The 26,698-nt window shown below is 55.7% G+C and overlaps 1 protein-coding gene across 1 annotated transcript in view; it reads right to left on the bottom strand.

Annotated features, from left to right (window-relative positions):
* The window catches only part of PPA2 (pyrophosphatase (inorganic) 2), a 29,480-nt gene extending 3,349 nt beyond the window's left edge, over positions 1 to 26,131 (bottom strand). Inside the window, exons 1-10 of the mRNA XM_004686462.2 lie at positions 25,990 to 26,131; positions 22,468 to 22,532; positions 20,361 to 20,405; positions 17,173 to 17,226; positions 15,776 to 15,895; positions 14,271 to 14,357; positions 8,764 to 8,890; positions 8,073 to 8,200; positions 6,092 to 6,177; positions 2,014 to 2,083 (exon numbers count right to left, since the gene is read on the bottom strand). Coding sequence (XP_004686519.1) covers positions 2,014 to 2,083; positions 6,092 to 6,177; positions 8,073 to 8,200; positions 8,764 to 8,890; positions 14,271 to 14,357; positions 15,776 to 15,895; positions 17,173 to 17,226; positions 20,361 to 20,405; positions 22,468 to 22,532; positions 25,990 to 26,131 — 924 coding nt within the window. The remainder of the gene's footprint in view (positions 1 to 2,013; positions 2,084 to 6,091; positions 6,178 to 8,072; positions 8,201 to 8,763; positions 8,891 to 14,270; positions 14,358 to 15,775; positions 15,896 to 17,172; positions 17,227 to 20,360; positions 20,406 to 22,467; positions 22,533 to 25,989) is intronic.
* Between the last annotated feature and the right edge of the window lie 567 nt (positions 26,132 to 26,698).

Here is a 26,698-nt window from a genome sequence, read left to right on the forward strand (position 1 = left end):
AAGACAGGGCACAGACGGGGCAAGGGGACGGCGAAGGCGAAGCAAAGGTGCCGGCCAGCCGCGCCACACCTGCACGCACAGAAAGCTGGGCAGGGTTACCTGCAGTACCGAACAGGCCGCGAAGGATCAAGCACGGCAGCCGGCGGCCGTGGCTGAGTGAGCAGGGGTGCTGTGCTGCCCGGCGCCCGCCCGCGCCCGCCCGCGCCTCGCCAGGCCAGCCGGTGTGAGACCCCGCACGAACCTTGCTTCTGACCGTCAGGGCTTTCGCACCCACGGGAGACTCCGACCCCGACACTCGTGCGCCGCCGGGGCCCTTCCACCACTGTGGGCCTCGCAGCGCCCCCGCGGCGCGCCTCACGTCCTGCAGCCCTCTGGGGTACACCACTTCGGCAAGTGCTTTCTGCCTGTTTCCTGACAGTGCTTCCTGGCAATACTCATGCGGTTGTTGTACTGCTTTCTATTGTTCTGTTATAGTGATGAACTTTTTGCTGAGTTGTACATGTAGTGGCTGACTAATGATTTCTTTGGTTTCAATTCTACACTTGTGTTTTTGATCAATTTATGCTCACCAGAAAATACTCCCTGTAACAGTTCTATTAATTACTCAGAAGACTGGTCCACTTCTTTTCCTTACGTATTTTTTAAAAAAATGTATTTATTGATGCATACAGAACTGGGGCACAGGCCAGAGATGCAGGGGGCGAGAGGCTTCACCAGAGGCACAGTGGGGAGCAGAACAGGCCGAATGACCAAGTACACTGCTGAGGGGAGCAGCGGGCGGGGCAGGAGAGGGCTGCCGCGCCCTGTGGTCACCTCCGGGGCCGGGGAGGTCGTGCTACAGTGGCTGCAGAGAGCTGCGCCACCGGCATAGGCCCTCCTTATGTATTTTAAAATAGTCTGTTCGGCAAAGCAGCTATTGTGCTGAAGTTTCTCTTCGTCAACTCACCCCAAGCATAGTCGACATACACACCAAGAAGTGAAGTGTCTGCCACCACGTGACCCGTTCTGACTAGATTTCACACGCATTTTACAGCTGCAGCTCAGTGTCAGGAGAATGTTACATGGACACATTTCACATTGTGTGTGTGGGGGGTGATTTTTAAAACCCGCTGATAAGCCTTGGGGCTGCAATGTGTCGCCCTTCAAGCCGAGGCGGACACGACTGCGTGTGGCCAGGTCTGATAGAAGTTAGCCTGCGCCGCTGGAGGTCAACGAATTGGGAGACCCTGACGTGGGTGCAATGTCCCCACGTGGTAAGATAGCCGGTCTGTGAGGACCAAGTAATCCTGATTCTGACACCTTAACGTGACTCTGCAGACGTGAGCTATGAAGTCACAGTGCTGGGACCACGAACACCGCGCGGCCGCGTGTCGATTCCGAGGAAGCGTCACCAAAGTGGGGGCTGGATCGCCAGTGAGGCTGCTGACAAGCGATTTTCTGAGTTGCAGCGTTTCAATCGAGCAGTGTCAGACGGCAGGTTGTGTCTGACACTGCACTGTACTGGCTTCACCGAAGTATCAGTGCGGTCCCTTCCTCCTCGTGAAGCCCAATGCGGTCTCCAGGCCACAGTTACAGCTGGAGTTATCTAGCGCATATCCGTGTCTTCCTATTATTTTCTTTTTTAAGATAACTATTTCCTACTAATATGACAGAAACAATTAAACACATAACCTAAGATGAAACTTTATTTTTCCCTTAATTTTAGACACTATCTATTTCTAAATCCAAGCCTGACATAATCACACCCAGCAGGCCCCCTGCTGCGTCCACCCGAGTCCTCCACCCTGCTCCCTGCAGCCTCAGCGCGTACGGCCCTTTACTCCGAGCCCCGCAGTGCGGGATCCAAACACCCCGCTTAATGACTTAAGGTTTCCGCTTATCAACAATGACTTTCACGTTATGACCCTCAGAAGGCTCGATACCTTTATTGCTCTTCTTTTCAGAACGTCCACTCGGTCCCCCCTACCCCCACGAGGTTTTACAAAGGACAGACGGGCTGGACACTCTTCTTACCGATTCAACTAAGGATCTCGCTTCCTCCTGAGAGCAGTGGAACGGGCTTTCACACATGTGCACGTTTGTGCTGGAGAGGAAAAGAGGGTTTTGTTAGACAGGGAAAGGAGCAACCCCAGAATGAGGACTCACTGGAGGTATTCCACACTGGCTGTAGATTCCAGTCAGCAAAGGGAACACGGACCTGCACGGAAGTGAAGTGGGCCGTGCGGTCACTGCACACGCTCTCAGGCAAGGTCATAAACAAAACGTGCCCACAGCACGACGCTGTGCCATCGGACGCCTTTTTAACGGCATTAACAAAGCCTCCTGGTCCAAGGCGCTAGCGATGAGGGAGTCGAGGCCGAGTTAATTCCAGTGGAAAGCGAGGGGGAGCGGCAGCAGGATGCAGGAGCGGCGAGGAAGCCCCTCGCCACGTCCAGTGCTCCCCCACTTGGTTTTCGCCATGACGGTGAAATGCCTTGGGGTATAGATGAGGACACACCGTCTGGCCAGTCATCTGTTCAGTGTTTAAGCATAAAAGGTTGGAATAAAACTTGGCATGATTATCTTTTAGACTTCAGTTCTGTTACACAGTCTACGTCAAAGTAGCCTATTAAAATTTGAAAAATGTTAAGACTTGTCAGTCAGAAGCTTCCCCGAGGACGTCAAAACCAAAAAGAACAAAGCAAAGCGCTGGCAGCGCCACGCGTCGGCGCCCACCCGGAGAGAGCCGGCCTCCGCCGCCAGGCCACACCTCCCGTCCCTCACAGAGGAACCCAGGCCGCCATCCGGGGATATTCCGGGAGACGGCGGTGCCCGGACGGGGAGCCGTCTGTACACAGGGCTGCCGGGTAAAACACAGAACACCTAATCCGACTTGAACTTCAGGTGAACAAACTAACTTTCGGGGTCCGGATGCCCCACGTATTACGCAAGACATGTTTACGAACAAGATGTGTCGCTCTGAAGGTCCCACTCACCTGGTGTCCCGTTTCTGTTACCTGCTAACCTCCCCTACAGTATTTTCTACTCCTACACAAGGCAAAAGCAACCGAAACCTTAGCAGAGGAGCCGGTGACGAAGCCAGCACGGCACTAGAGGTTTAAAACTCAGAGTAACTTGAGCATCTCCAGTACGTCTCTTGACGAGTCACCAGCAGATTGGGGCAGCGGACAGGCTGTGCCGCTGGCCACCGGGGATGGGCAGTGGGCAGCGCTCCTGGAGGGCAAGAATGGGAAGGAGCCAGACGGGAGCGAGGCGCCGGCTGCAGGACCTGAGCCTCCGCGCCCGGGCGCGCTTCTCCTTCCTCCGACAGGCTTTCTTGCTCTAGTCCCATCTAGGCTGCACCATTCTTTTCTCAGGATTGAATAAAGTGAATGATGGGAAGTGTAGTCCAAAGCAAACACCCTTAGGCTGTTTCCAGATGCCGGAGAGCCAGTGCCCGGGGGCCCGAGACCCGGCGGCGGGGAGCGTGTCCGGGGCAGCGCCCGCGTGCACGGGCTGGAGGACCTGAGCAGGACAGCGCGCAGCGCCTGCCTCTCCACAAGACGCTGGACGCGGGGCGCTTAGCGGAGACGTTATAAGGCCACACACACTCTTGCTGAACAAGACAGGGCACAGACGGGGCAAGGGGACGGCGAAGGCGAAGCAAAGGTGCCGGCCAGCCGCGCCACACCTGCACGCACAGAAAGCTGGGCAGGGTTACCTGCAGTACCGAACAGGCCGCGAAGGATCACTCACAGCCAGGAATACAGAGCAGTAGGAAGGAAAACATCCGTTTTCCAGGATGCGCACGTGCTGGAGAGTCCCGGCCGAGCCCAGAAGCTGCTCCGCCGGGCCTTCATCCCTAAGCAGGGGCAAAGATTTGAACAGACAAAAACGACGGCGACTCTGGGCCATCACCTCCAGACTCGGTGGAAGGGACACGACGGGGAGGTGACTTCAGGACCTTGCTCTGAACAACTCAGAAGAAAATGAGAAAACTTGTACGTATCATATAAGCGCACCTTGGTTCCGTCGGCAGTAAGCGCCGACTGCAGAGCCCCTCCTAGGTTCTCGGGCAGCAGGAGCACACGCCCAGCCCACCGGGGTGTCCAGGGCGGCACGGCCGGCTCCGCCCGCAGACACAGCGCCCGAGGAGGAAAGAGAAGGTGCCGGCGGGACCCAGGTGGGCAGGGGGCCCGGACAGAGACAAGCAGGACCGAGTGCCGGCCCCGAAGGGCGCCCGCGCTAAGCCTGCAGCGGGAGAAGGGCAACCACACTTGTACCTGCAAACACGGCACTACGCAGGCTATTACACAGAGTGTGGCTGCAATGTGGAATGATCTATGAGCAACGAAATGATAAGCAACTGAATTAAAAGTTTCATAACTAGAAGGACTTTGCGAATCCATCAAAACTTGAAGAATTCTGAGAACAAATAATCACAAGAAATAATGGTTAGTGAATCAAACTGAAAAAACAGACACTTCTGATTTGTTATAATAAGGCAGCTAACTAAACTGCTTGAAGAGAGGGCAAGAGGAATCGAGAAAACCAAGAAAATGCAGGCGCCCCTCGAACACCCCAGGAGTCAGGGTGCCAAGAACTGAGGGTGGCTTCGGCAGAGCCCACCCCGTCCGAGCCTGCCCCAGCTCAGCTGGCCAGTGACACGTTACAGGGCACGTGTGCCTGCAGGAGGGCTGAGAACACGAGGAAACGGAGGGAGGGAAGCGCATTTCCAGAGTGACCTGCAGGCAGGAAAGCTCCAGCAGTGCGGACAGGCCCGACGGCCTCTTTCTGCCACAGTAGTGTACAGTTTCTTTAGGAGAGAACAGAAACAACGAAATCCATGAATGGAGTATGTAAGTGGAAGTCAACAATGAAAAACAGAATAAATAGCAACAAAACTTGTGTGACCCACAGGGTCAGAGTATCAACTGCTGAGTTTATCCCACGGCCATGTGAGCAGACTCCCTGCTCAGGGAGGAATCAGGTGCTTGGTGGAACAGCCCTCAGCAGTGTATCCCCAAGCCACACGGGCGGTCACCCCAGGCCGGCCATGGAGGGCCGGGGCAGGGCACAGCAGTGAGTGCACAATGTGCCTTTAGCACCCCTGGAGTGGGGGGGGGGCAAGCGGCCTCTCCATCACATCAGCTGGCTGGACACCGCCTTAGACTGGCCGCATCAGTCCTCTAGCAGCTCCCGGGGGTCTCTGGACTCCCAGACCTCGTGATCAGACAGGGCTCTGCAGGGCTCCCGCAGGCCGTCGTGAGCTTGGTGCCAGAGGGCAGCGGGTCCAGGCTCCCGGGCCAGGAGGGGACAGGGACTCTGCCCCGCGCTACTCTCCAGACACCTGGCACTTTGTGTCCTGCCGTCGGGCTCACCAAGGTCAGCTGATTCTGTCCCCAGAACCCTGTCCTAGTGACCGAGCTCAGTGTGGGCAGGAATCAGGCGCACCGTGCAGGGGGTGGACAAGAGAGCAGGAAGCCCACCCCACAGAGGACGCAGGCGCTGCCGTGCTCTGACACGCCTCAACACAGGGAACTTGGCGCCGGGTGTGCGTGGGCAAGCAGACCACGAGAGGGTAGAGAACAGCCCCAAATCTGCAAGAGCACAAGGGTCACAGGGTGTGATCCTAGTTTTCTGTTCTGTTATGGTAGAATAGATACAGCCTGCATGGAATCTACCCCGGAGGGAAGAGCCGCACCCACACCCAGAGATGTGCAACTGAGAGGTCGGAGGCAAGCGGAACACCACCTGTGGCGCCGCGGCTCCCCTGCCCCACTCAGTCCGGGCCCGGCCCCCGCCAGGTAAGAAGGCTCCCGCTGCTCCCACAGCTGAGGCGCCAGTCTCCGCAGACAAAACCACAGCTGCGCGAACGTTTTCTTACTCTACTCTGCACAAACACTTGGCGGAAAGGGACCATGTCAAGTCCCAGTGTCACGGCATCCAGCACTGTGATGTCTTCCAAGTATCTGTTCTTTAGGTACTTTCTAAATTAAAGGAAACAATGGCAATTCTCCTTTTCAAAAATCTCAGATGGCGTAGTATGGAGTGGCTGCTCAGCGCTAATGAATGATACACCGTCACACAGAAGAGACAGGTAGCGCCTCACCAGTTTATGGCACCTCCGTCGCACTTCTTCATCAGCAGTTCTTTCCAGCATTCGTGAGCAAACTTGATGACTTCAAGAGCAAAAGCCTAGGAGCAAACGAGAAAAAGAGCAGCTGCACCACCCCGCGCGGGCAAGTGCTGTTGAGTTGTGGGGCTGTGAGCCGCACGAGAGCGGGGTCCGGCCGGCGGGGCGCAGGCGGCCAGCTACGTCTCCACCTGGGACTCAACACGGAAGGAGGGCCCGAAGCCAGGGCCCGGCAAAGGGCCGATGCGGTGAGCGTGAGGGGCGGCCGAGGCTGTGACCCGAGCCCCCCTGCCTGTGATGGTCGCCCGCCCGGGACAGGAAGCCTGCTGCTAACCCCCACCCCCGCCCACCCGGTGGGGTCCGGGCCGCGGAGAACACAGGGCCACCGTGTTGGCAGAGCGAGCCTCCAGCCTGCCGGCCCCGCCTCACGCCTGAGGCAGCCCCTGCAGCCCTGTGTGGCCAGTAAACCTGCCCACACCTTCACTCTTGATTCTTACTTTGAATTCACACGGTGTCTAAAAATGGAAAACCAACAGCGAGTGTACCTGTCACCTCGCTAGAACAACCGTCTTTGTTCGGGTTCCTTATTTCTTCAAAGCAGAAATTTCTTTCGGTCCCCCCCCCCAGGTTGCTGGTTCTCAAGGAGCGCTCTCAGGCATCGCTCATTCGCAGTAGCCTCTCCCTCCCCCAGGAGCAGCCACACACTACAGTAAGGAAGTTCACTGCCTTGGGAATGGAGACACAGCCACGGCTCTCCACTGAGAGGGCGAGGAGGCGCGGCCTCGGCGCTCGCTGAGGGGTGCTGGGGCGTCCTCCTCGCGGGGCAGGGAGCCCAGGTGTTGTCTGGGTAATACCAGGAGAGAGGGCCGCCAGCGGAATCACAAAGCCGACCACACTCACTCAGCCCCTCCTGGGCCGGGAACCAGCTGCGGCCCGGCCCCCAGGAAGAAGCAGCGCGAGCAAGGGTGGCTCTCTGGGAGGAGGCTGCACAGGCGTCCTGACCTTCACGCAGGGCAGAGTGCGTGCTCAGCAAAGCCCAAAACGAACCACCTCATTCTTTCGTGATTCACGGCATGGCACTTCTACCCTGAAGCAGCCTGGGGCCACAAAAGCACTATATACATTTGAAATTTATATTATTTTGGGTAAAAATACATTGTATTTTTGAGGGAAAAGATAAAAAAATATTTTTATTTCCTTAATATTTTAAAGAGAATCACATCTAAAGTCACTGTTTCCTGTTTGTATTTAATAATACAACAAAAGCTCTGAAGACAGAAGTGTCCTTGTACTATACTTTTTTTAATGCTGGTGCAGCAATATATTCTAGTAGCGTATACTTACTGTAAATGTTACATTGTCATTAAAATGCCTTACTTCCCTGACAAACAGATGTTTCTTATTCGCACCTGCTCAAATGCCAGCTTATAGGACATGCAACTCATACAGAAGCACTATCTTTTCCAAAGACACTACAAACTCCAGATTTTAATTCTCCGGCCTATTTTCTCCATTTGTGTAGAGACACTCTGTGGCCACTGTAGTACCCCAGGAGAAAACGCCGTGACAGCTGAGACACTTCAGTGCTACCTTGACTGCTGAGCAGGGTAATTCATGCGGCTGGAGGGACACTGGGGAGGGCCGCCGGAGGGGTGCAGTGACGCCCAGGAACTCCGCTCTCCAGAGTGGGGTGGGGCATTTCTGTTCCACACAGTTGTGGACCAGCGCCGACCCAACGAGAGACAGGTGGACAGCCGGAAGCAGACGCTTCTTTGGCCTTACTGATCCAGACAGACCTCTTGAAAAAAACTTTTCAGTGAAAATGATAATGCCTCCACACATGAGCGTCTGTGGGAAAAGCACGTCTGCTGTCCTGCTGCCCATACGCATTCACACAAAAGCCTCCCAGATGCGCCGGGGCTGCAGGGCACGGGGAGCGCCTGCAGGTAAAGCCCACCTTGTTCTTGAACTCTCCATTAAACGCGAACTGGTTTTCCGGTTTTCCCTCTGGCACCTTATACAACCGAAACCAATTCAGCGTGGCCTCCAGGTAGCCTGGCTTGTACTTCCGGACATCATCAATATCTGCAAATGAGGACACAAAAGACGTGCTGGAAATCACGCTCTCCTGAGCCGTGGGAAGACGCTGGGCCCAGCCCACTTCGGCGGCAACAGCACAAGGTCCGCACGCCCCTGCCCCGGGACATCCGTGCCCCAGACCAAGTTAGGTTAGTTTTCTGGGCCATCCAGATCTTGGGGGACGGCTGCCATCTTTGTCTCCGTTGAAGGAGAAAACAACATCTGAGCATGGAAACAGCCTGGGGCTCTGAGGAGTAACTCCTTGGCTTTCTCCTGTTACTCTAAAGACAGGAACAATAGAGGGAAAACGGGGAGGGGGGACCGCGCACCCTCTTAGGCCTCTCAGTTAGAAGCCTCACTGTGTCACCCACTCCCGCCCCGCCCCTGCTACAGCCGCACCCTCAGCCCATCACTCGGTCATCCGCCGCCCTTGGTCTCCACGGAGAGAGCGACGATGAGAACACGCGCTGAGAGCCCAAGGAGATGCACTGTGTTCCGCGTGGGCCCTAGAGAGTTCTAAGACTTCCCGACACACCTCTGACTTCTGCTTCTGGGGCTCACAGACTTACCACGAAACTTCGAAGCTTCAGGATCATTCACATTGATAGCAATTACTTTCCAATCTGTTTCACCTTGATCGATAAGAGCCAAGATTCCAAGGACTTTCACATGAACAACTTCTCCACGGGAAAGAACCTGTGAAGAGCAAAGACATTCAGCCTTTGGCAGACACTGGAGAAGTCTGTGGGTACATCAAAGTATTCGCATGAAAGAAGGCCTATGGAGTGAACCTCAGTAAAGCTTCAATAAACAAAAGTAAAAACGTAAAATTAGTCACAAAGCCTTCCATGAGAACGACGATCTTTGAAACTGAAGTGTCAGGTTCTCGGGCTACAACGCTCAGTCACACACACAGTGAGCCTTGCACACCGCCACAGGAGCCTGGCTCCGGCTGCTCCGGGAAGACCCCAGAACACTGGAATTTCTTCACAGTGCCTTTATGCAACCCGAAGTCATCAGTGACGAGAGAAAACAACTAGAATACCAGGAAAGAATTACTAATCTGGTACAAACACAAACAAAACAGGCCTCCTAAAGTGCTTTCAAAAGAATCTGAAGAGAAACGGAAATAGCACAACACGGAAGCCACTAACGTTCCCCGTGCTCGAGTTTTTCAGCAGTGCCTTCAAACCGGCAATGGCGGATTTACATGGATGTGTTCTTTTAACATTCTTTTTATTTTAAAGGTTTACCTGGCTGCAGAGTTTCACTGCAAGCTGAAATCTGCACGCACACTTCAAAAGAAATTCCGTTATTACTCAGACTGCAGCTGTACACTTGAAAGGCCAGGTATGCAAAACAGTCACCTCTGTGTGACATTCTTTCAGTGGGCAAAAATGGACCTTAAACCATACAGTCAGATAAATCCTTTCAGAAAATTTGCAAATGAATGTAAGGTCCTAATATGAATCTGCACGGAGCTGTGATTAGCTGGACAGCAGGAGTGTGGTTAGACAGTTACACTGAACCCTCACTTTCAGGGCACCGGCACTCTTGCCTCAGCTGCAGGGCGAGCCGGCACTGGCAGGCGCTGCAGCCTACAAAGAAAGGACCCTGGTAGCAAAGGATGGCGGGGCTGATGGGGAGACCTGACTACCCGGGCCGGCGCTGCCTGGCAGGGAAAGGCTGGCCGCCAGGGCTCACTCCGCGATGGCCTCGTCACTGCGGCTCAAGCAGAGGCAATTTCCTCTGGAGAGGACAGGGCAGCGTCTGGAGACCCTGACGGTGTCACGGCCTCCAGCGATGACCCACCTCCCGAGGGCAAAGGCCCAAGCCGGGGGCCTGCGGTAGACACTGGCGGCGGTAGTGTCTAGCTGAAGTCCTCAAAGCACATTCTAAGCTGTTTTACGTTTATTCGTAAAAATTAATTGACCCTGAAAGCTCAATGAATGTGAAAGCAACCTGAGGATTTTCTGGATTCCCAAGGCAACCCTATCTGCACACCCGCCTGGGGAGTGTTAAGCTCCAGCAGAATGATAACATGCTCTTTGCTCTAAGAAACAAAGAAAAGGATGGCTTTATTGTCCTCAAACCACTGCCTTTCCAAACTGCCTTTAAAAATTAGAAAGGGAACCAACCCAAACTCTGGATGAGATGCTGAGGAGCAAACGCGCAACCTCTTCTGAACCCCGACATCTCGACTCATTCTCACTTCAACAAGTTCACGCTGAGCGTATGCCGGACACCCAGTGACTGGCTTCTGTCCCTCAGGGCACATGAAGTGCCTGAGCGGCGGCGCTCGGCCGACAGCCTTGCAGGGCGCTTTGCTCCGCTCTTCGCCCTTTTACTGTGCGGGGCTAAGACACCTTTCCACCAGGATGCCCCTCTGAGCGCTGTGACAGCAGCCAGGCACGGGGAGGCGGGAGCCCGCCCCACAAGGCCGAAGCCGGAGATGGGGAGCGTTTACCTCCCACTTCCTAAGCACCATTTCGTATCCCATTAACCACAAGAATACACTGCGCTGGCCATGAGAGAATCCCGCCTCCGCAGTCCAGGTCAAGCTCCATGTCAAGCTCCAGCACCCCTCCCTCCCTTCTGCCCGCGGGAAAGGGGCCCTGTGACTACCTGCACCGGGCAGGCGGGCGGCCCAAGGGGACACACCCACATGACAACTTTCCAGGCAGACCCCAGAGACTGGGGCCCCGTGGAAATCTCTGCCTTGCAAACCCAGCTACCCCCAAAGAAATATGAAGGACCAGCCATATCTAGGAAAACCTTAATTGGGCAAACTCTGTAATAGAAAGTAAATGTCTAACAAAATCAAAATGTTTCCCTATTTCCCCGAGGAAGCATAAGAAGCTAAGGGAAGTGATTTACTGGTGTAGCAAGGTTATGAGGGAGGGTTTACCCCTGGTTTTATTGCCATTAGCACAATTTTCTTGAACAGGTAATACTGAAGAAAACCAACCTGTGAAAATGAAGGAATCGGGTTACAGAACAAAATAAAATGGGGTGAAAATAAGAAATCAGCTCCCGTGAAAGAAAAAATGCAAAAGCGTTTTAGTGGTTTTCAGGTCTACATAGAGGCCACACATATAAAAAGGTAAATCCTAAAAAAAACGCTCAGTATGTTACTTACTGGCCAATGTCCCAACTAAAAATTTACTTGGTTCTCTTCAGCTGACTCCTAATTCCCCCACCATTCTAGCAAATTCTCCCTGACTCCGCTGCTCAGGGTCTACAAGCTCTTCTCTTACAATATCAGTGTTAACTCAATGGAAAGGATGCTCACATGACCATTTCAGTGTATTTTTCAGTAAAACACACTAAACAATGAACCAAGTCCATGTAAAATGTAAATGTACACTTTCACGGATAATTACATGCACCTCATTAAAAGTCCCTTAAATGAAAACCTTGACTTTGATCCTGCATATTTAGTGACTGGGACAGACTTATTTAAAAGCATGTATATTATGTTTTCTTACAGATTACTCTGTTTTGTCACTAAGAACTTATTAATGTCACCAAGTCGAAACAAGGTATTAGGCATTTGCATTTGTTCGCTTCCAGTTACCAACCTCAGTAATCACACATACACCGACGAAGGTCCGCATAGGTAAAATAAGCTACCCCATTTAATCTCTCACTCACACTTGATATGTACACGAAGACAATTGTCAATTAGCCTAACGTGGGCTCAACAGCCCAGGGATTATACCCTCAGTGTAAGCATTTTCTAAAATATCACCCTGCCCTCAACGTAGTATTATTTCACTGAGTGAGAGTCCTGCTGATGAAGTAAGTCACGGGGAAGTGACTGACGTGTCTTGCACGCACTAGAACACACAAGGTACTCATTTACAGGCCAGAGGTGCTGGGGGTAAAAGGCTTCACCAGAGAGAGTGCGGAGCGGAGCGGGGCGGATCCACGAGATACACTGCAGAGGGAGCAGCAGCGAGATGGGAAAGGTCTGCTGTGCTGTGTGGGTCAGAGTCCTAACTGGGACCAAACCCGTGCAGCAGGGGCTGACCAGGGCTCCAAGGTGCTGAGACGTAACCCTTGCACCACCAGGAGGCCCTAGCCTATTAGTTTTAGGTCCGCTTTATTACTTATCTCTCTAAGGAGAAAACGTCCATGTGATAAAGGAAGCTAACAATTCAGCTTTTGCCCAGAGATATCGGCATCACACACACACCCGGATTTGCCCTATCCGTGTGTAAGACTAGATATGAAGGTGGAGTGGAGATCTCTACTGCAGGAAAGGAGGAGAGAGAGGGAGAAGGAAAAAAGGACATGGAAGGACGGAAGGAGAAACAGAAGTAGGAAGAAAAGACTATGAGGATGAAGAGGGGGGAAAAGGACAACGAGGAAGGGAAGAAAGAAAAAAGGGAGTATCAAAACAATCTGGTAAATCTACTAGAAACGAAAGAATCGTAAGCAACGGTTCAGTAATATGCCAGAAGCCTCAAGCCCTAGCACGATCTCTAGCGACAGCGGAGCTCATCTCACTGCAGGAACAGGCTGCGGTCTCACGGACACGGCGTTCCTGGCGTGCAGTGCGCCAGGCCCCGACTGCCCACGGGGCGGGTGGGGAGTCCTGTCCTCCAGAAGCTGAGCACACCCCAGAGAGAAGACGCCCAAGACAGTTAAACACAGCAAAGAGCAGCTACTTCAGGGTGAAGGGAGACACCTGAGAGCAGACGACGCCTCACTGAGAGCTGAGGGGTGAGCGGGGCCAGTGCGGCACCAGCGGCGGAGACGGAGGGAGGCGGCCTTGCGCAGGGAGGACGGCTGTGCCGAGCCCGCGTGCCCAGGGCAGACACACCCCAGCGCGGCAAGGTCAGCAAGGCGGGACGCAGCCCACTGTGTGCCGCGTGAGCAGGACAGGGGTCAGCACTGAGCTGCGGGGCAGCGGGGTGGGCGACGCAGGGCAGAGTCAGGCCCCGGGAGGAGCAGGAACCCTTCAGGGGTCCCCCCAGAGCCGGGAGCTGAGCGCTGCGCAGCAGCAAAGGCCCCTGAAGCAGAAACACCGGGGCCTGCCTGGTGGCGCGGCAGGTTAGGACGCACGAGCCAGCCACAGCCGCTCCGGAAGTCTTTGAAATGAACGAACAAGACAGAGAAGCACGATTTCACGTTAAAGGGAGGATCAGAAGCAAACAGTAACCAGCGATGACCCCTCAGCTTCTGATGGCCAAAGCCGGGGTGGGCAGTGGGGGAGCAGAGCACTCGCCAGACTGCCGAGACTGAGAGAGGAAGACGGAAGGGAAGGCGCCTGGGAACGGGGCGAGTCTGACATGCCGGGAGACTCCTGCGTGCTGCAGCACCGGCGGGCATGGGTCTGAGCCGAGGGCAGAAGCCGGAGCGGCCAGTCGCCCGCCTGCCGCACGGGATGGGGACTGCGCAGCGCGCCGCCCGCACGTCACCAGGCAGAAGAAACCAGAGCCACCCGATGACAGCCCGGGCGTCATGACACGGTCAAAGCAAGTGGCAAAGAGGCGGTCGGGGGGCAGGGGAAGCAGGCCCGCGGGAGTGGGCAGCGGCCGCGGCGCCCCAGAGACGGAGCCCCGGAGGGAGGACACCGTGCCCCGGACAGGGGAGGCCGGTCCGCGAGACCGCCTCAGCGACAGGCACAGGACGGCGCCCTCCGCCGCTGGCTCCGGGAGCGGGCACGTGACACACGAGCAGCATCAGCACCGCCAGAGCCTAACAGACGTGCAGACCCGTGTTCTGCCACGCAGCCTCTTGAAACCGGCAAAAATCCAGTGGGAACCAGCCGGCGGATCAGACGCCTTCTGCGGCGGGCCTGTCCCCAGCGGCGCCTGGGCCCCGGGAGCAGGATCCCCGAGGGGGCATCGCGCTGGCCTGATGGGCGACGGCCGCCCCACTCCCCGCTCCCGCGCCTGCCGGGCAGCGCGGCCTGACCGGTGGCACCAAAGTCGGCGGGGAGCTACGGGCTGGGGCTGCGCCCGGCCACAGCGCAGCGAGGCAGAGCTGGACAACGCGCCGTCAGGAGAGCTGGCTTCCCGGCGGCACCCGGGAGAACACAAGCAGATGCGGAGTCCACAAAACCCACCTTGGAGCCGATTTCACAGACATCAATAGGGTCGTCATCCCCGCAGCAGCCTGTGCTCTCGTCTCTTCGGTGCGGATCTTCCCAAGTCTGGGAAACGAGAGTAGCTGCCGGTTAGGACCACAATGACCGGGACGTCTCGCAGATCGCCTCCACCCCAAGGAAGACACCCCGAAGTGCACGGCCACCCTGCCGGCACGGGGGACATTCCCGGCGCGTCCTGCCGCCCGCGTCCGGCGTGTGATCACGTCAGGAGTGGTGATTTCCAGACACTGCAGCACATCCTGTCCGCGCCGGGCCACCGTGCACGATACCCACGCTTTGACAGTGACAGCAACTGAACGGCAGTGACTGCCAGGTCTAACCGCACCTATTTCACGCTTCTCTGTACAAGTGCCTTCTTCCACTCTTCCACTTTGCTTTCCTCTGTGTGTGGCATTTTATGTACCGATGCACGTACACATACAGGCCGGCAGGCAGGCAGCATGCTCGACAGTATCCCCTCATCCCGAGGTACAGGCTCACCCAGGGTACACCGCCTCTGCCCCCCCCCCCAGTCCATCTGCTGCTGGGCTCGGCCCTGCCCCTCCCTTGGCCCCTCTGGTAGCCTTAATTCTACAGGTTTGTTACTGGCTTGGGACTGTTCAGTTTCTGTACATTCGGCAGACCTGACTTCCAGGATTCACCCTTCTCCTCAAGAGAGCTCCCTCTCCCGCTCCACCCACGCGTCATGAAGGGCAGAGGCTCATCGCTGATAGCCAGGTGATACGGTATCGCTGCAACACATCTTCCTAACCCGCGTCTGTCTCTGGGCGCCAGGCTGTGCCCAGGGCCTGGCTGCGGAAAACAGCGCTGCACGAACACAGGTGTGGCCCTCCCTTCCAGTCAGTGTCTGCGTGCTTGGGGAAAGACCGAGAAGTGGAACTGTTGGGCCATTGCTACATTCGCTTCTAATATTATGAGACATCGTTGACATATTTAATCCTTTTTACAAAGTTGTAAGTGGAATTGTTTCCCTGTCGCTTCCTCTTCGAGCTCACTGACTCCCGAACGCTGGTATCGTGGCTGCCACTCTGCCTGACTGACTCACTGTTTCAACTGGCTTTTTAGTGGACTATTAGGGTTTTCTACATATGTTATGTCATCTGCAAATAATGGCTGATCTACTTCTTTCTTAATTTAGATTCCTTTTACATCCTCTGTTTGCCTAATTGCTCAAGCTAGTAGTTGCAATACTGTATCAAATAGTTGTGATGAGAGTGAACTTTTAACGGGAAAGTTTTCTGTTTTAGTTTACCATGCAGTATGAATGTATGCTGTGGGTTTATCACACATGGTTTTTATTATTTGAGATCTATCCAACCTTACCCAAATTTTTGAGTCATAAATCATGTTAAATCTTACCAAATGCTTTCTAATCTACCAACACTGCATGTGGTTTTTATCTTTCCCTTCGTTGATGAGATTAACTTTACTGTGGAAGTTTTACCATGGTAACAAGATGCTACCTGAGGGAGGGCACCGTAATTCCAGATATAGCCCTTGTGAGGAAAGACGTTGGCCACGTAGCGCAGCTTGTCACCCTTCGTATCTTGCTTAATGGGATTCAGTGGCTCTTCTGTAGCGATCTAAGCAATCACAGAAGTGGGGGCAAGAGGAATGACAAGAATTAGCTCTAAATCAATATTCAAGTAACATTTTTTAAATATGCTATTTTCAGACTAAATATTCACAGCCCAACTTACTGATCAAAGACACTGTAAAATAGATTAAGCCAGTTCTATTACTAATTTAGAGTACTATATTAGAGAACTGCCCAGAAAGGAAACATCAGATTATGTATTTCGATAATCTGTGATTTATGTATTACATTTATAATACAAATAATAAAATGACTGAAATGGAAAGGATAAAGATTATTCAACTTGCCTTTCTTTACAAATTTTGGGTTTTTTTCTTAATCTTAGATTAATCACATTAACGCAAAGATTTCTATGTGATTTCATTTTAAAGTTACCTTTCTACTAAACACGTCCAACTTGCCATGAAAAAAGATAATGAAAACAAAAATCCTCTGCTATACAAGTGAACACACAGAAACTGAAGCCATGTTTGGATGAAGAAACAATGTTCCAGTGGGACAGAGGTCCAGAGACCCTATCCCGCAGCTGAGCTGGAAGGGTGCCGCACAGAGGGGTAAGACTGTGCCTTTGGCAAGACCAATACTCAGGCACTCCCAGAAACAGCACCACCCTCAGTAGAGCTCCTGGCAAGTCCCCAAAACTCTCCCTAACTGGAAGTCTCTGCCTGATCTGCCTTCACACCCAAGGTGGAGGACAAAGCGTTACCCCAACAGAATGGACTGAATTTCATGCGGAGCAACAAGGGATCTTACCAATGAGGACAAGATGATAACATGCTGAGCAGCACCAGGGCAATCCTTGACAGAGTCCAGCCTCACGGGAAAGAGTGAAGTTTAAAGCAGAGAATTCTAACCAGGGAAGAGCATCTGCTCTTGGTGCTCAAAAATCAAGAACTGGCCGGGAGAAGGCTTCCCCTTGCCGGGGAGTAAGACCCACAGGACCGCCGACGGCCTCCCAAACGTGCGGTGGCAGAAGGCTCAGAATTCAGTCGGCTGCAGAGTGCACGCCACGCACCAAGACAGGAGTCAAGGAACAGCAAGCAGATGTGCTGAAGCGAGACAGGCAAAGCCAGAAACTGCTCTCCCTAAAGCGTAGATTCAGCTTTGAGTAATTTTTGAAATGAGATTCAAAGTAAATTCACACGTTTTTAAAAATTGTTTTTAGTATAAAGAAGTTTGTCATCCATTCCTAGTTCAAAACTTTCCTGGCAAACAAATGGAAACAAGCGTTTTACATTTGATGTTAATACAGCATGTCCATACCTCCATTTTTGCGTTTGTCCACCGAGGTACTTCTACAACCATATTAAACAAATTCTGCAAAAACAAAAGGAAGTAGAGAAAAAACTTAAAACGTATTACCTGCATTTCATTTTTTTCTTACCTCCTATAAGAGAATGCTACTCCCCAGCCCCAGGGGTGACGTCTACATCACACATCTGGCTACGCCTTGAATTTCTCCAAGAAAATCAGAGCAGGGCCCTCCCAGGTGGCGCTGCAGGTTGGAGCTCTGCACCGGGGGCTGAGCCAGGCCGTGGCCGCCTCAGTGCGGGTTCGACCCCCACCCCGGAGGTATCCGCATGGCACAGCAGCCCTCTCCTGACCCGCCCGCTGCTCCCCTCAGCGGTGGACTTCATCAATCTGCCTGTTCTGCTCCCCGCTCTGTCTCTGGGGAAGCTTCTCACCGCCCCTGCGCCTCTGGCCTGCACCCCAACTCTGTACGAATGAATAAATAAATCTTTAAAATACAACAACAGAAAGTCAGAGCAGCGGCCACCACAGAACTCCGGCCACCAGAGCGGGTGGCCGGGCGGTGCAGCGTCAGGGGCCGCTGCGGTTCTGGGACGGCCTTGCCGCGCAGCCACGGGGCTGGAATGGCCTCGGGGAAGCGGCTGCACTTTTCTTTTCCGACTCCCACGGCTGCGGCCGTGGCTCTCCCATCCGTAAGCAGCCTCTGCCCTACTCCACGAGCCTGTTCTCATCGCGAGTGAGCTCCTAACAAGTGCCCCCTCCCCTCCCCACCTGTGGTCTTTTGTGAGCTGCCCGGCACCCACTGGAACAGTCTGAGGTAGCAATTGTGTTCCTACAATTAATCCACCCCCGCACATCAGGCAAGGGGAGGTTGGGCGCTGTGGAGGGTCGCCCGCGAGGAGGCCAGGCTCCCGGCAACTCTGCAGGCAGGGCCCGACCGCCTGGTAGCCGGCCGGGTCTGCAAACACCCCGCCAGGTATTCCTGCCAGCGGGGATGTTCACAGCCTGCGTCCCCTCCCTGTCACTTTTAAAACTGGCATTTGTCTGGTCATTTCTAAGATGCACATTAACTACCGATCAATCAAGGCTGGCCGAGACTGATCAGACGACCAGGACAAGGGGCTTAGGCGGACTCGGTGAGCGGTGCCTGGGCCAGGGCCAGGGGCACTGCCCTTCAGCTTCTCCCTGTCTCTGCTCCCCTCCCCCACTTTTACCCAACAAATCACAGAAAAACTATCAAGCTAGGAAAGAGTAGTCAGGAAATTTTACATGACTGGAGTGAAAAACAGAGGCAGTCCTTCTTTCCTCTAACTCCTGAAATAGCAAATAAAGTTTGGATTTGACAGCAGAAGCAAAGGCAGCAGAAGCAAAAGCAAACAGTGGGACTGCAGCAGCCGGGACGCTCTGGCCAGCAAGGGGAACCATCCCCGCAGTGAAAACGCAACCCTGCAGGCCGCTCCGCGGGTAAGGGGTCAACACCCAAACTACCTCGAAAACTCACACAACAAAGCAGCCATAAAACAACTAAAATGAAAGTGGGCAGGAGATCCGAACAGCGCTTCTCTGGAGAACGGCCCTGACGACGCACGGTGACGGCCAGGGAGAAGCGAGTCAGGGCAAAGGAGACAGCCCCTCCCGCAGCCGCGGAGAGCCCGAGAGCCACACGCGCTGCCTGTCAGTGGGCACGGCCTCTACGCAGGGCGGCTGGGCCCTTGGGCAAGCCAAAAGTAACTGCCCATGTGACCCGGCCGGCGCACTCTGGGTGGTAGTGCGAGGCAGTAGGATCAAGACCTTGTAGAGAGGCACAGGCCCAAGTTCACAGAAGCAGCTCTCACCAGAGCCAACCTAGGATGGCCTAAGGACGGCCTGACCCCATCAGTGGACGACTGGACAGAGCTGATGCGGGCACCTACAACACATGTACGCTGTGCGCGACAAATCGGAGCAAGCCCATGCCTGGGGTGGGGCGCGGGTGAAGCTGACATAAACAGAATAGGAAAGTGATGCCAAGGACGTGGCCAACTTAAGGCAGGCAGTCTCCACCACGAACTACTCTGAGAATTAAATTTTAACTCTGATGGGTAATGATACATTTCCCACAGAAGCCATTACTTCCAGATGAATCCCGTAAGCGCTGACCTCTGAACGTCCATGCACCCAACACTCAGGGCAATGGTCCCCGAACGTCAGCGTGGACAGGACACACCGGGAACAGCTGGCGAGCACGTACATGAACGCCTCCAGCACGCAAGACCTGGCTTGGGTGTAGCGACGGGCTGGGGATCTGGGCCTCAGCAAGTGCTCTCAACGGCTCCAACGCAGATGGCTTACACGGCGCTAACAAACACCAGGTAGGAAAGCGCAGCAAGGACTAAGCAGCCCACGCGCGTCAGTTAGGAAGCAGATCCAAAGACGGGGTCACTGCACCGGGAGCAGAAGCGGGCGGAGGCGAGGCTGGGAGGGGGAAGACGCCTGGGGCTTCCGCGGTGGCAGAGGCAGGGTGACGGCCGCGGCCAGAGCGCTGGTCCCAAGGGAGGAGCCTGTGCGCCTGGCTGACAATCAGCCCCTGGAAGACGCACGGAGGACATTTACTTTGGCATGTCGTTGGTGACTGTTTCCCCCTTCTCTTCCACCCTGAAAGATGCATGCTTGCGTTCTGAAACATCCTCATGCCCTATTTTCCCCTATAATAAAAAAAATCAATTAAATGCTCACTTTTCATAGTGGTCCTTTCTTTTAGATGACCCGCCGGGATAAATAACTTACTATCAGAATCTGGGTTTATTTCTTGACTCTTTCCTGGCTGTCGTGTGTAAGATGGAGTGGTAAGGAGCAACCTACCACAGCCCAACGCACAAACAGGAGCAGGACTGCGGTTCCCGGGGGTGGGCGGAGGGGGTGGGGGTCCCCGTGTCATGTGCAGAGTGTGTCCGGGAACGTGGAAAGCCCACACCCAGCACAGAACGGGCCTCTGCCCCCGAAATGCATGTTTCACAAAGGCGCACAGCCAGTGAAACGTGCTTGCTCCAAGAAAACAGCGAAGAGGGCTAGCTGTCCTCAAGAGAAACGAGAGGAAAACCCCAGACGCCCCCCAAAGTCTCGCAGAGGGAAAAGCCAGAAGCCCTGCACAAGTGCAAACGGTGGGCGCAGGCTTAGCGGCAACAGCAGCAAGTCACAGAAGTAAAAGCCTTCCGGTGTACCTCGGGCTCGCCACTCCGGGCTCTCTTTGGGGGAAGGCCATCTTCCTACAAAAGAAAGGACGGTCGTGACTGCCGGACCTGAGGGCGCGAGCAGCAGCGCTGTGGGCTCGGGGGAGTCCGCCCGGGCCTGCGCCCTCGCACCCCGGCGCACCAGCCGCAAGGGCTTCATGGAACACATGCTCGGGAGCCAGTGCTTGGCGCGGGCCCCGTCTGGACAGCCCGACGCAGGCTCTGTGCCGTCCGCGGCGCGACCGCAGGGCCGTGACCAACCGGCCACGACCGCACGCGCCTCCCGGGACCCGCGAGCTGAGGGGATGTGGAGTGCGGCCGGCGGGGAGGAGAGGACGCCGCCGCAGGGGCGGTCACACGCAGCCGTTACTCACCCGGGCGAGCACTGATGAAGGGACCGACAGCTCGCTCCACCTCGGCGCTCCACCTCATCACAGCCGAGAAGCAGGGAAACCCACTGACGCGCCCCGCAGGCCAATCTGCCCGCCCAGTCCCAGTGGCGAAGCGCCGCCCTGTCCAGTCCTGCCTCGCCCCTAATCTCCCAGCCCCCAGGCACATGGCCTAGGCGGGTACCAGGCCGCTGGGCTGCTTCTAGCCCACGCCGGCCACACCCCACCGCTATGCCGTGATTCCTGACCATGCTGTGGATGGCCGTGGTCACAGGATGCAGCCCCCCCGGCCACGCCCACGCTTCCATCACCCTGTTCTGGGGCACAGCGCCTCGCGCTGGGTGACGGCTTTGTTTCCTGGGGGTCTGCTTCCTTCAGCCGAGTAGGAACCCGGAGTGTGGCTGGCTCACAATGAGACACAGTGATCACATACTGGGTGATCACGTTAGTGACCACTGACTGCAGGCTCTTTAGGTCACCGCAGGACAGGGCTGGGACACGTGAGGTATTCTGGAATGAGCCTTCATAAGCGTCCGATCTCCCCGTCTCTCTCAGAGACACACACAGCAGCAAGGAGTTCTTCCTGCCCTCCCTCCGGTCCTGTCTCCACAGGCCCCGGTCCTGCTGGGGAGACATCTCGGCTGTAGCGCGCCGAAAGGGCTACAGGAGGCAGTGAGGAGGACAAGCTTTGCAGCCAGAGCTCCCAAGGTGACGGCTGCGTGACCCAGGAAGCGACCGAGGGAAAAGCAGCAGCCCAGGAGCACTGACACCAGGCGGCCCAGCACCTCTGAGGGGTGCGACTCGCTGACCAGCCCGCACACAGCTCTGCTCTCACCGCCCACCGGCCATCTGAGCCGCCAGTCCAGGTTTTCGAGGACCGCAAGGCGGCACAAACCCACTGCCTGTGGGGCCTGGCGTCGCCCCAGTCAGCGACACGGCACTCAAGCCCTTCCGGCACCAGAAACAGCTCCCGGGGCTTCCCTGACCTGCCCCCACAGTTCTGGGGGAGCTAGACCCACTAGCCAGTGGCACCGTCCCAGCCCCGCCTGCAGCCCCGGCCAGCACGTGGCAGCTCCGCCGTGCAGGAAGCGCGGCGAAGCAGCCGAACAACGACCTGCCGGACTTACAGGGGGAAAGGCCACATGGTGACGATCACTAACGCACACTGCACTGACTCACGTCTCCCCACGGCAGGGCCGGGGACCAGCGCCCTCAGCCGCCTCTGGCAGAGTCGCCCTCCTACCTGGCGAGCGGCCTTGGCGCCCTCGCAGCTGCCACGTCAGGGCAGGAGGTGCCCGCTGCTCCCCGCCGTCCGCAGGGGTGTGCGGGCGCTCGAGCCGCAGCCACAGGCCGCCCAGACACCCGCCCTGTGCCCTCCGGGGCTGAGCAAGCGCCTTCAGCCCAGGCTGGGGACACGGGCACAGGAAGGGGCCGCGGTGACAGCGGGGTCACGGGTGAAGCTCGGCCCCTAGTGAGCCTCCTCACTTCTCAGTTTTAACCTTCACTCCCACCAAAGCCGAAGCCTTCCGCGCCACCGACACCCCCAGCCCAGGAGCTCCTGGGAGAAGCCTGCTCCCCCACACACGCTGCTGGAGGAGACTAAGCGCCTGCTACAGTCATTCCGCCGCCGTTCCTGACTCCAACCGCACACTTCCAAGACGCTCCCCAAACAGGCGGTGGTCATACTGGGGGAGCTGGGGGAACCGTACCTCTCTGGAGTCCGCCTTCAGAGGGATGTCGTGGAAGGGGGAGATGTAGTGACCAGCTACATCCTCTGCAAAGGAAGAGAAGCGCCATTAGAGCAGCTCAAGGTCCCGCTCTCGGGCTACATGCTCCAGCCCCTTCCTGACGCAAGCGCTTTCGCAGAGCAGGAAATGTCTAAACACACTAAGACCCAATGTATGAAAAATGTCTACTTTGGAGTCTCAAGATTACACTGGATTCAGTCAATGCCAGTTGCCCTGTAAGAAGCCCAACACGAGAATTCCCAGTTCCCACCGATCAGAAAGGGTCCTGCCCAGTGACAAAGCAAATCACTGTTACGTCCACTCAGGCCCCTAAGGGTGCAAATATCAAGGTAACCGTGAAAACAGCTGGGGTGACAAAGTGTCTTTAAAGCTGCCGCTGAAACACACATTTTAAATAGTTTTCACAGTGGGTAGGATTTAAATAAAACATAGCCACCCCGCCACACACACTTCACTGGAATACATCCATTCCCAAAGCTGGGCTTGGGAACGCCACGGGTAGCTTCCACTTTAATCTCCTAAGCCAGGATATGTTTTATGTTAGCCGGCTACCTCTTGGGTATAGGGTTGAAATTTTTTTTCAAAAAATAACACAAAGCTTACTTGACACCTCAGTAGCAACAAGCACAGGCAGCGCCCTTTGGGTTGGCTTTGAAATGACCTCTCCCAGAGAAAAGAAGTAAGGCTTCCTGAAGCAGGCGTCGGGCTGGGCTGGGCCCGGGCCAGGAACGCAGGGTGAGCTGGGCAAGCCGTGAGGGGTGCCCTAAGGCAAGAGGCGGAGGCTTGGCACAGGGAAGCGGGGGCGAAAGAAGGAAAGAAAAGCCCACTGGCCCACGTAGGAAAGACTGGGGCAACCACGTAGAGATGACGAGTGAGGTAATGCAGCAGCCCGAGCTCACACCCGGCCACGCCACCGGCCCTTCCTCGCAGAGACCTGCAGACGCCGCCAGGGAGCCTCCCCACAGCAATAAAGGAGGCCCTGCCTTCGGGGTGTGACTATTCGGGCGGAGGGGACGCACCCCTGAACAGGATGGACAGGGGGCAGGCCAGGCCAGTGGCACCGCCCCCTTCTTGCAGAAGCCTGGCAGCAAGAGGGACACTGAGCTCCGGGGTCATCCTTTCCACCCCTTGCTGTCACCTTACCAGGACATTAACCGGGGGAGGGGAAGAGAAACCCTACCAAACACCAAATGCACCCCAACACCCCATCAGCCTACGCGCCCTCTCTGGACATGAATTTCCCTTCAACTCCTGGTACGAGATTGAATTCTATCATCTTGCTAGTTACCCTGTATTTCCTCTCACTACAGCCCAGTTTTTTTTACAGTTTATTACCTGTCACAGCAAGTAAGAAAACTGAATGTAACAGAAACCTGAATGTGATTTACAGATGTACACCAAACAGCTGTTTGGACCAAACATACTACGACATGTTATTGCTAAAGCCATCTGCAGAGATTTTAGCGATGAGAAGAGTACAAACTAACAACGACCGTCCTTCCTCTATACTCATACAGTAAACCCTGTTCTATGGTGGCAATTCAAGCTCCATGCAACGGGTCAGTTCCAGTGAGCGGCGCGCCCCAGGGTAGGCCCTGCCGCTCCGACTCGATGGGTGGCCTGCAGTCCGCTCGGCACCCGCGTGCGTGCGCTCCACGGGGGAAGCAGGCCCCTGGCTGAAGAACGACGCACTCGCCGGTCAGCACCATCAACCTCAAGGACCCACAGCTCTCTTGAGGGACCCGGCCACCGCAGAAGTAGTGAGAAAAATCACCGCATTATGAAAGGCCCGGAGCATCCCGAGCGCAGTGTCGGGGAGCCCGGAGAGCACTGAGAACTCAGGCCCGGAGAGTCAAGGCCTGGGACACAGCCCAGACACTCCGTGTTGCTCACCCTGTGGCTTTCAGCCTTCAAAGAAGGTATCGAACGGACTTTCGATCTTACAGTTAGAAGTCGTGAGACTCTGCGAGGCACGCCCCGGGGTTCTGCAGTGTCTATCAGTGCCTCCCTCTCTGTGGCGGAGACGGCGAGCCCGACACTCTTTCCCCAAAACACCCCAGCCCACTTCCCTACAGCTTCAATTGCAGAGGTTCAACACCTCAAAAAGGAAAACAAAGTATTACATCAGTCACTCGCTGACTTCTCCACAGCAAAGAGGAGAAGCATGTGCAGAGCATGAACAGTGTCTGGAGATGCAGGAGCTGCCTGCACCGTAGTGACACTCTGGCCAGCAGGACACCCCACCGGCAGCTCCGCTGGGAACCTGGCAGCTTCCCCGACCCCCTCCCAGCCACCCAGGGTGGCTGCCTTTCGCCCTGCCCCACCTCTACAGCAGCGGCAGGAGCTCGGCCAAGGATACCATGGACAGTTCGGCACTGCGGCCTGGCCTCTCCCCAGTCCACACTGCCCCTTCTTGTAATTTGTGCCCAAGGCCCTCGACAGCCTTCCCCCTTCGGTTCTGTTGTTTATACCACTAGAGTGGGAAAATAGTATTTTATCAATGGTATTCTAATTACTAAAAGCCATGACTGCAATACAGCTGCAGCTGGAGAACAAGCACAGGGAGAGGAGAATGTAGCCCAGAATCATCCAGGCCCCAGGGCGCAACGGCACCTGCGGGGCACCTGAGCCCCCGCCGGGGCCAGCCTCCCCGTCACACTAGGCACCCGGGCCTGGGGAATATTGCATCACTGCCCTCTCCACCCAGCCCCTCCCCTGGCTCCTCAACAGTTTTTTTGTAACCAACATTCAGGTCAAATGTTTTAGTGTTCTGTCTGCCTTAACTCCTACAATGGTCTCAGGAGGGCAGGGTGAAGTCTGAGTGGCCCCACCCCGGGCCTGCACACCTCATTGGCCTACTGCTAACTCCTGAGCTTAGGGAGAGCTGACACTTGTATCAGCTTCAGGGTGAGGCAAGTTCTTCCTCCACTTACAACAGCTTCCACCGGAAACCATCTACAGTAATTAGCACACTGTAACTTTTGGGAACACAATTCATTCAGAAATTTGGGTAATTAAGGGGTCCTATCAACCCTGTCAGTTTGGTAATTTAAAAAAAAGTGAGGGGGTGTGTGGAAAATAACATACAGCAGGAGGGAGGCAAGTAACCAATTTTTAAGAAAACGGTTGTGTTAGTGCCAGTTGCATTACAGCCAGTCACCAGCCGAGTTTTCTGTCCCGGGCTCATACAGGACAGCTATAAAACTTCCTGTAAATTACAGAGCTCAGTGACGAGGTACCAACACTAGTAATTCACTGGCCAGCCTGTCACTGATGTGCACTAGGGCATGGAACTGACAAATCCTATTCCACAGCTGACAACAATCAAGGTTGCGGGGTTGAACAGGAATGTAGCAGGAACTGCAGTCCCTTCTCCCCGCGCAGTCACTGAGAGCAGGCCCTGCACGGTCTAGAGCAAGGCGACCCAACCCTGTCAGCGTGGGCCCTCATCCCACGGCGCTGCCGCTCGTTGCCAAACATCACCTGTCTTCCTGCGGCAGGGCGGCAGGGTGTTGAGGCCCGCGGGCTTCACGGACCAGCACTGCCCAGAACTGTCCACACCGCCGGCCCCTTGTCCCTCAAACTGCCGAGTAGTCTGACAGCAGCCTAAGACCCACGCGGCCATCCTTGCTGGCATCTGCCCACCCTCTTTACTGCGTGTCTCTCTGACCTCTTGTGACTCGAGATTCCTTTCTGCACACGAAGTCCAGCCCCTGGCCTCCAACCTCCCCCGCCTCAGTTTAACAAGCGAACTCACGGGGGTCAAAGAGCTGAGGCTGGAAGGCCCCACCAGCTGACCCCCAAGTGACCTGTCCCAGGGCTGCTCCAGCAGGTGGGCTCCCCCAAGGCCCCGGCGGCCAGGCAGCCAGCTGACCGAGGACAGCAGGAACCACCTGGCCCTGGCGTCGTCCCGGACTTCCGGGCTTGCTCCACTTGGGGCGCAGCGCGGGCTCCCCCGGAGCCCAGAGGCCCTTAGTCAGGCGGCAACCTTGGGCTATCGGCCGTCTCTGGAGGCCCTGCTGGGGCCGGGACAGGGTGCGGGGAAGGGCCGAGCCACAGGCCTGTGATGCCCAGGAGGCCAGGGCCGCGCCAACCTCCCGCCCTGGGAACTGGAAGCCACGCTGTGCGCGGGCTCCTCGGGCCGCCCCTCGCGGCGCGGCCTTGGGGGGGGGCGCCCCTAACTTTGCGTCCC

Source organism: Condylura cristata, unplaced genomic scaffold (assembly GCF_000260355.1).
Source record: "Condylura cristata isolate star-nosed mole 26May11 unplaced genomic scaffold, ConCri1.0 scaffold00021, whole genome shotgun sequence".
Lineage (NCBI taxonomy): Eukaryota > Metazoa > Chordata > Mammalia > Eulipotyphla > Talpidae > Condylura > Condylura cristata.